This window comes from Branchiostoma belcheri, unplaced genomic scaffold (genome assembly GCF_001625305.1).
Source record: "Branchiostoma belcheri isolate BF01 breed outbred unplaced genomic scaffold, Haploidv18h27 scaffold525, whole genome shotgun sequence".
Taxonomy (NCBI): domain Eukaryota; kingdom Metazoa; phylum Chordata; class Leptocardii; order Amphioxiformes; family Branchiostomatidae; genus Branchiostoma; species Branchiostoma belcheri.
The window spans coordinates 26,306-36,473 of record NW_017804160.1 but is presented as its reverse complement, the minus strand read 5'-3'; the positions used below and the strand labels follow the sequence as shown (position 1 = coordinate 36,473).

The 10,168-nt window shown below is 39.3% G+C and overlaps 1 protein-coding gene across 3 annotated transcripts; it reads left to right on the top strand.

Moving 5' to 3' along the window:
- Positions 1-4,601: 4,601 nt before the first annotated feature.
- On the top strand, positions 4,602-9,664 carry LOC109480855 (fukutin-like). 3 transcript variants are annotated; one of them, XM_019783184.1, is made up of 6 exons: positions 4,602-4,680; positions 5,356-5,457; positions 6,283-6,545; positions 7,208-7,341; positions 8,158-8,282; positions 9,109-9,664. In XM_019783184.1, exons 3-6 carry the CDS (start codon positions 6,284-6,286, stop codon positions 9,329-9,331), a joined length of 744 nt encoding a protein of 247 aa, XP_019638743.1. In that variant the 5' UTR covers positions 4,602-4,680; positions 5,356-5,457; position 6,283; the 3' UTR covers positions 9,332-9,664. The 3 variants fall into 3 exon arrangements, with proteins under 3 accessions (XP_019638743.1, XP_019638742.1, XP_019638741.1); XM_019783183.1 differs by lacking the exons at positions 4,602-4,680; positions 5,356-5,457 and adding an exon at positions 5,704-6,092 and having other exon boundaries at positions 8,227-8,282; XM_019783182.1 differs by lacking the exons at positions 4,602-4,680; positions 5,356-5,457 and adding an exon at positions 5,704-6,092.
- Positions 9,665-10,168: the final 504 nt, after the last annotated feature.

Here is a 10,168-nt window from a genome sequence, read left to right as displayed (position 1 = left end):
AAGTTATCTCATTTTTGTTCCTCATTTTGCAGATATATAACCCCCATATTTACGTTGTGTTTACACGGAGCTTTTGGACATGAAGGTTCGAGTAGCATGACAGGTGCTAACACACATCCATTTTTTCTCACGGATATGCACGCGTATGGAAAGTCGAACGTCAATTACATACAACGGAAGTCTTGCTTTAACAACGGTGGCGCTAAAACGTCAATATATAACACCATCTTGAATTTCAAATCACGTTGATAAAATATTGCGTACGCAATGACAACACAAATATACAGGTAAACGACCCCAAAGATGCCTACGGCGTTTTGGGCGGACGCCGTTCAAAGTTATGTGACCAATGGCCTTTAATTCATGAGCAACAAAATCAAGCCTGGTGTACATCTTTTGTGGGGTCACAAGGAAACGGGGCACGTTTTCGGCAGGTTAGTTCGTCTTCTTTGAATTGAAGAAGAAACTGCGTCTGTGTGTTTGTCTAAAGATAACCTTGCGTGAGTTTTCGTCTGGACACCGGACCTATCTTGGGTGATACGACGTGCACCTTCACGTCAGGTGACGGATCAGTTTTAGATCTATAGAGAAGACGACCATATAAGTGTTCTCTTGTTCACGTGCACAACGAAGTTTGCCCTGGGGATAGTTGGCGCACTTGGTGGCTTATTTCAGCTTTGGTAAGTACAGCCGTACCTCTGTACCACCTTTCGTCATCTTTACTAAATTCCGCTTTGTTTCTTACAGTATGTAACTGTGTGTGCTATATAGTTTGTGTTATTTGCAGACCGATCTACGGTGAACAGAGATGTTTTTCTGACGTCTAATACGTGATCCAGAGTCTTTTTTTCCAGTTGGTTTATTTGTCTGGCGCGGCCATGTTGTTGGGAGCACTACCTGTCCCCTTTCGTTCTCTTTCCCAGTGCCGAAATATAAATACCACAAAATTTTTAAGAGTACAGGGGTATGTCAACCTCCACGGTGTCTGTCGTCTATAGTCTTACATATCAGTGCCATGCCAGGCACAATTAGAAAAAAAAGCTGTACTATCGGAAAGCAACGCCCAAATAGTAGGCCTAATGATCAAAGCGCTAACATTTTCTTTTGATGGCTTTTAACTTGAAGATACACAACTTTCAATTATTGTCACATTTTAAAATACCTTCTAGGTATAAATTAGAAATATAATATATATTATGTTCACCTCGATAAAATATTACGTACGCGACGACAACACAAATATACAGGTAAACGACCCCAAAGATGCCTACGGCGTTTTGGGCGGACGCCGTACGAACCAACGGCCTTTAATTGATGAGCAACAAAATCAAGCCTGGTGTACATCTTTTGTGGGGTCACAAGGAAACGGGGCACGTTTTCGGCAGGTTAGTTCGTCTTCTTTAAATTGAAGAAGAAACTGCGTCTGTGTACGTGTTTGTCTAAAGATAACCTTGCGTGAGTTTTCGTCTGGACACCGGACCTATCTTGGGAGATACGACGTGCACCTTCAAGTCAGGTGATGGATCAATTTTAGAAGTCGACACAATTAAGTATGCCCTGGGGATAGTTGGCGCACTCATGGTGGCATGTTTGTAAAGCTGAACTACAATTGATGCATCTAGGAACTTTGGATTACGTAATGCTTAAACACTTCAAACACATAAAGTTACTTACCTTAATTTGCTCGACTTTTAAAGCTACAACCAGCTGGAGAAGCAAGAAGACTTTCACCAAAATACCAATTGATTATCTATTCTGGGGTGTAGTATTCTTTTTCTTGAACTTGACGTGAACCATTTATTTGCAAGAAGGTAGCTCCATGGAGTAAGCTTTGTGCAGGCCATTTTTCCTTGAAGGTGACATTGCCTATGTATATGGATCAATTAAGTGCGTGGAGCTAGCCCTGTATTCGTCATTTTTTTCTTGAAGGTTACGTGAACCATGGAGGTGATTGGTGCAGCCCCTTCGAGTAACCTGAAGTAAAACGTCCGTTAGTGTCATTGAGGCAGAGCTGCCCACACATAATCTGGTTAATTTCGATTATTGATATTTTGAAAACAGGAACCACAAAGAACATCAGAACAGAGTAAACAAACCCGCGCCGGGACCTCGAGTCTTGTCCAGTAGAGAAAAGGACGATAGTGTCACTTGGGAACCAGACGTTCACTGCCAGAACTGTTTCCATTCGGTAAGTACTTTTATTCTACATGTATTTTGTCCTTGTTTTAAGTTTGATTTTCTTTAACAATGTACGTTTAGTTTATGTTGATGAGAACTAAATTAAGGGTATGTCCTACAAGAAAGGTTTTCCACCTTTTTTTGTATGGCAGCAATTAATTGTACATAAACAAAATTCTTTCATACAGGACAATATACATTACAGAATTCATTATACGGCATTATCATATAGCCAGGTGGCGTTGACCAATCAGAAGCCCCCATTTCATATTGATTATGACACCATAATGTCACAGTTAGCATGATACAAGTATTGCAAAATCATCAAGTGTGCTTTATTTCACAAGTGTGCCTTTGTTGCAGATCTAGAATAATGCACACTTGAGAGTAAACCATTATGGCGGGGGGGTCGATTTTTTTGCTAACATTTGTAGAACGTTTACTTGTTGTATTGAATAAAAATGTTTACAGTCTTGTCATCAACCAATTCTTAAATCAGCGCAAAACAAAATAAAGACCATGTCATAACATATTTCGCGCCACCCCCACTAGTAAGTACATTTCTGTATTGAAACATCCAAATAACCTCAGATGACTTCAGATGGAAGCTTGTTCTATTTTTTTGGCCCAAAATAACTACAAATGGAATACCGGCTCTGTTCCAAAAGTTCCGGTGAACTCAAAGTCTGATAGAACTGGTAAAAAGATCACACTAAAGAGCACACAATAGACAATGCTGTGTCAGAATTTGTCATAGAATAACTGATTGAGACCAATTTAGACTTAATATGTGGGTCCTTGGAATCGGAGAAAGATGCACAGGAACAGTGTAGTGGCCAGAAAACGGGAAAATAGAGGAGAGGCTGTAACTTTTTGTTATATAATTTAACTGTGTAAGATAGGCTATATGATAACAGCGTTAATGGCCTGCCCTTTCTCGGTGAATATGGTGTGATATTAATAAAGCCTTGTCAGTTGCTATAACCACCTCATAAAGCCTCAAAGCTTTATTCGGTGGTTATAGCAACTGACAAGGCTTTATCACACCATATTCACCTCGGGGCGGGGCCCTTAATTATTGTACCATTGATAATCAAAACATCATTTATAACTGGCCTCCTGTACATGAGCTACTTGACACATATCAATCATCAGACGTTGTGATAAAAAAAGTCGCATGAAAGCAGCGAACATTTTTTTCTCGAAAAATTATGATTTTTGTCAAATATCTCTCACAACAATTTTTTTCTCACAAGTTTCCCGCTATGATCTGTGGATCAGGCTATTGGAGGAGGGGAAAGAATATGCGATGTTGTATCTTTTTTCTCATCGCCTGCGTTCTTTCACTCATTATCCGATGGTTCCCCAACAACCCACATTTTCAGGTAGAATGGACATTTTTTAAATATCTAATATGTTGTTAGTTGCACTTTAACCTTTAACCCTATTCATGCGGGGGTGGACTGAGGCCCATGCCAACTTTCATCTTATATAGCGCCTGAACAGCTTGCGCTAGAACCATCAAATTAGATGACTCTTCTTGATCCAGTAGCAATTTCATGTTAATAAGTTAATAGATTTTCGTATTACCAAGAGAGCGAGTTTCAAAAAGTCATTTATATGTTTAATAATATTTCCTTTTTAACATTAATGACATCTTTTCATATAATGACTTGTAATTTTCATCATCTGGCTACCCCAGAAGAAATAGGTAAAAACAGACATTGAACTTTCTAGCACAGTCCTTAATATTCACTAATAAGAAACTCTAAGGTTCAGGATTCAACCTTATACCAATCATATTAGGGTGGTTTCTTCAAACGAATTTGGCTGAACACAGACAACAAACACATTCAGGTGAGTAGCAATGGTAGAATAACGGTAAATTACTATTTTAAGCCAAAGAAAGAAATCTCACCCCAGGGCAAATATATTAACGTGCCGCATGCCATTTTGACATTTCTTGCCGAAAACCAAATTACTCTTATGAGTTTTTTGTACATATGTCTTATAACTTCTCAAACGTTTTTACTGAGATTGGAACATTTTTTATTGATTTTTTTTATATGCCCACTCTACTCTACCACCAGAAAATGAAAAAAAAATTGAATCCATTTAACGATATGGCAGGAGGAGAAGGGGGGTGAGGAGGAGAAACATGAGAGAAAACAATATATTAAGTAAAAAAGTAAACGCATACGCTCTCTGAAGCCATTTCTAAACTAAACAAAATTTCGAAAAACAAAATCGGCAAAGGCACAGTGGTTATAGTGAGTTATCATGAAATTTTCTTTCCAGCACAATTTGAATCTATTTATGAAGCATGCTTCCCGAGCCAACCTGACTTTGTTTCTGATGGACCCTGCTGTACTTGCAGCTGTAAGGAACTCGTCCCGCAGATCAGAAGATGAAAGGAAGGTCACAAAAAACTGTAGATATCTATGTAGTTCTCAGGGAGTCATCACCCTGGGGCTTCTGGGTGATTCTGGTGTAAGGCTCAAGGTGGGTTTCGCAAGCAAAGTCTTGATATCAGTCAATGGAATACCACACTAATTGACATGAAAATGAAATGAATGTGTATTTATATATTTTGTAGTCTTCGTATGTTATTCTTTTTTGTTGATGCAGGATAAAAATACAAAGGTCCCGTTCTACTCTGTGCAGGGCATAGGGGCGGTGTCCATCTCCATTTCTGTAGCCCATGGGCCACATAATTCTGCAAGCACTACAGCAAGGGGTTACCCCGCTCGTAGCATTGTGTGTTTGACCTTCCTATACTCTTTCTCATAGATGGTCAATTTAAGATGCTGAGTGCTAAGCAGAGAGAGCAGAATGTACCATTTCTAAAGTCTTTGGTATGACCCGGCCAGGGTTTGAACTCACGAGCTCCCAGTTATAAAGCGGGCACTATACCCGATCAAGCTATAGCACTGGAAGAAAAGCAACAGTGTGAATTGAAGAAAATGTGGCACCAAATAAAGTCAAAGTTAGAACCTTGGTCTGTATTTTTTGCAAATCAATGTTGATTAAGTATATTTTGTGTGCATCATGACAAAGACTGAATGCACCATCATGGAAACACAATCTTTCAAATACGTTTGTTAGTAGTTTGTCTTTCAATATGGTGCCCTTGAAATTACTTTCACCATGATTGATTTTATCCACCATGTTTTCCAGCCTGACCTGTTGCAGAGTCTCCATGGTGATGGTTTCCAGTATGTCATCACTGAAGGTCATTACCCCAGACTGGCAAGTGTGACACCCATGGCTGCTACCAAGGTCAGGTGGGGAGGGGGGCATAGTGTACAAGGTCAGGTGGGGAGGGGGGCATACTAGTAGTGTACAAGGTCAGGTGGGGAGTGGGACACATTTTGCAAGGTCAAGTGGGAAGGGGAATGTACAAGATCAGGTGGGGAGGGAGAAATAGTGTGCATGTTTATGTCGACAGGGAGAAATAGTACATGTTCATGTCGGGAGTACATGTTAACATCATAAAGTACATATTATGTTAATGTAGAGGTCATTTGCATACTTTATGAGGATATGCAGAATTTCATACAGGAAATATTGTAGGATTAAGAAAACCATAAATTGAACTAGATTATGGCAATAACGACCTTATTTCCATAATCGAAAAGACATACAAAAACATTCACAAAAATTTACATGTCATGGAGGTATTAGACTGAACTGCCAAAGAGATGAGGTCTTCACTTTGATATCAACCTCTAGGTTCCACATCACATGTTGTTCAGACGGCAGGATTCCATTATCCACATTGTTGTGTTGTACAAGCATCCAGGGACGTTTCTGTGGCATGCTGCCGTCGAATCAGGGAATTCAACACAGAAGTGGACGTCACTAATAGGAGATAGGCAAATACAGTTTGGGAAGTATGAAGGAATATATGACAAGTAAGTTTCAATTATGTATCGATGAGGTTAGTAAAATCCTTGTTAGCCTACCAAAGCACGTGAGCACCATATTGGACACTTTTTGGAGAATGAAGAAGATACCTATAGTTAATAATTTTAAAAAATCATAAAACAATTCTTGCATTTTGTCGCAATGCAGTAAACCTTGACATGCATGCTTACATTCCAGCATGGAGATAGTACCCACCAAACTGGATGGTGTAAAACTCAACATTCCCAAGGACCCAGCAGCATTTCTTCAGCAGATTCCAGATGCCAGATTCCTGGAATGCAACTACGAGCAGGCCAGGGCATTCTACACAGCGTACGGGTCTGACCTGACTGCCAAGGATGTCAAGTTTATAAGGCATGCAACCTCTCTCCTGTCCAAAAGCAAGGCTGTGCTGGACAGGATAGGTGTTCGCTTCTGGATTTGCAGTGGGACATTATTAGGTGAGTACTTGGGGGGGGGGGGGCAGGAAATATTTGCTGAAAGATGTTTTTACCAACGCTAAAACTAATTCCTAGAACAATAATGACACAGATGTAATGTAAATCTGATACTTTATTAGAAATCCATTAGATTAGACATAAATTTTCAACCCACTCATCACTGATTCCCCAAAACACAGTGTACATGTGCACATTGTTGCAAACGCAGTAGTGCGTAACACTACAAGTACATTTATAAGACTTCATTTGGCATAAACCTACAGCGCAACATACGACATTTCAAGATCGCTTGTTTGAGATCAGTTACAATGATACTACATTCAGCGTCTTGTACAAGTACCTTACCACCAGTACTTTAAGGGTATGTTTTGTACAATCACATTCTAAAAGCACAGTTACCACATACGTAGCAATGTCCTATTTACCATGACATTCCAAGTACATTCCTGAAGAAAAGAATGACGTTTTACACCAATGATGCAAGCATTCACCTGTCTTTGCCTGTCTTTTAACTTTTCTGTGATATATTCATTCCCTCCCCACATTCGTCATTTCATTCCCTATCGACTTTCCCTACACTTTTTCACTCACTCACTCACTCTGTCTCAATCTTGTTTCATATTCCTATACAGTCATTTGTGACTTGTCTACTGTTTTGGTAGGTTGGTTCCGACAGTGTGGGATCATTCCGTACACTAATGACGTGGACATTGGAATCTGGATCAAGGATTACAAAGACACATTGATCCCAGCTTTCCAGGCAGCCGGGCTGTCTCTCAGACACAAGTTTGGAAAGGTGAGCATATATTTTGGGGGTCGTAACATCTTATTATGTGAGCGTGTGTTGACGTTACGAGGATATGTATATTACGCCAAAAAGCAGTTACTCAAGAAACTGGATATAATTTTGGAAACGTTTCAGCTAGTATCCACTAGCTTTCGTCACTGACTGCTTTTTGGCGTATCGTATTACCTGGATGTCTAACCTTCATAGAGATATGCATATTAGTATGTAGTCTCTACTGGAACTTGGGACGATGCACTATTACACTACGTACTATTGCGAAATTTTGTTATGAAATTGCTAGATTGGCATTCTTTAGCTATAATTGAAGACGCAATACTGGTATACTAAATTTTGTAGTAAAATCACCAATAACTCTCCCTAAGGCGTTTACCGTACATTTTTATGTACAAACTTAGGCCATGTTGATTTGATTATATGGATGCCATCCTCTGTAAACCCCAAAACTGACGCGAGCGTGCGAATGAAGACGTTTGGCAAGCAAATTGCCTTTAATATGAAATCTACGTAGTCAGGAACAAATGACTAAACACACCACACACAGTATGGAATTGTGAATAATAGAGTCTATATTCCAATTTCTTCACATTTTCCTTTGGAATAGATTTTTCTATTGCAGACCACATTCGTATATTTCTTTCCAATTTGTTTTGCTCATTACAACATATATGGATATTTGCTGATGCTTTGCACGATTTACATCATGGTCGAAAACCTTTTCTTGAACGGACGCCATCCATATAATCAAATCAACATGGCCTTATACATAACAGGAACCTAAAATGTTTAAACTCATTGATTTTTCAGATGGAAGACAGTTTTCAGCTAGCCTTTAAGTCAGCAAATGTAAAAATAGACATTTTCTTCTTCTACGAGGAGGGGGACATCATGTGGTTCGGTGCGACCGATGGGCGGACAGGAGAGAAGTTCAAGTAAGTTTTCCTTTGCAACAAAAAAGATCTTCTGGACCTTACAAAGACACAGAACAGCGCCCGGATTAGATTTGGACAGTCCAGTTTTATTCCGGACTACTTCCCATGTCCCAGCAACCTTACATCTAGATTGGCATGTCGTTAACTACAGATGAAAACGATGTAAGAAATACGTAGCAGCCATCGTAGGATCCCTTAGGGGTTAACCCAATTCTGTAGACTTCTGCAGAATTCTTGAGCTGAACATGAACCCAGAATTCTGTAGAATTCTTGAACTGGAGCCAGGATTCTGCAGAATACTGGACTAAAGCCAGAATTCTACAGAATTCTGGTCCAGTTCAAGAATTATGTAGACTTCTGCAGAATTGGGTAAACCCCTAAGGGGTCATCGATCTACGTATTTCTTACATCATTTTTATCTGTATGTAGTTAACGACATTCTCATCTAGATATAAGGTTGCTAGGACATGGGAAGTTGGAAGTCCGGAATTAATCTGGACGCTGTTACAGGCAAATGTCATGGAAACAGAGGATTGTGTCTTGTAGAAGAGATGGTTGTTAGATCAGACATCTTGCTGTTACATGTAGGTGTGACCATTCTTTGAATGGGACATACTGCTGACATACTGTCAGCATATTTAAATGAGACAATACCTTTATACAAGAAAAGCCAACGGTACGTTATAAAGAGCAGGGGTACAGTGAGGTGTACTATGAAATACAACACTCAGTGTGGTATTCCACACAGTGATATACCATTCAGATTCAGTACAGTTTGTTGGTGAATAAGCGTGTATGTATTACTCTCATTTTCATCACTTTGCAGGTACATATCCCCCAGGTTTACGCTGTGCTGGACAGAGTTTTTAGACATGAAGGTTCGAGTACCATGCCAGACGCTTGCATACATCCATGCTGACTATGGACCCAACTGGTACGAACCGGTCAAGGAGTGGGACTGGAAAAACAGTGCACCTAACATCCAGCCAAACGGACAGTGGCCAGAAGAGGAGTGGTCAGAAGTGATACAGTATTTTCATGCGAAATGATGGTTTAGAACTTTCTGCCAGAATTTTCAATAAGATTTCAAATATATACACATCGATGTTCTTTCTTTTTGCTACCTTCTTTTTTCATTGTCCAAAAAGAGAGTCTACTAGCACACCGCCTATGACAACAATCTCCTCTGGAATGGTTGGAACAAAATGTAAATTCAAATTTTGTTGTTAAACGTAACATTATCAAGTAAATTTGAATTTAACTTGCTTCTTAATAATGGTAAAAATGGATATGTTTCATAATCGAAGGTTCGTCTGTGTTGATTAGAAACATGCATTTGTCTGTACTGCGTAGATGTATGAAGCAGGGAAATATAGATTGTATCAGACTATAAAGTTCTGCTCTCTCTTTGTTGTATAGTTTATTCGTATATTATTATATAGCCAGATGACGTCGACCAATCAGAAGGCTCCGTTTTCCCCCATAACCCAGGTCATTAATACCCTATATTCTGTTTTAATGACATAAGAACCGAGGTAGACGTTACCATTGCATGACAGGGTGGTGTTTTCTTCTAACCTACTTCTAATTCTTAAGAAACCATATACTCAGACTTGTTTATGTTTATGTAGAGTAGTAAATTAATTTAGATAATGATAAAACTAAAAATAATTGAATTTAGCTGTAAATTCAGGGAGAAAAAGCATTATTCATTACTTTTTTTTACTTGGCCCTCCTATTCTACTCCGCGAATTATGACACCGTATACTCCGAAGGAAAGCGGGTCATTAACGTTATTATGATATAGACATTATCATAATTCGCGGAGCCGGACGGTTATTCGGTGTTTATAGGAACCAACCATGGATTATGACACCGTATAAAAA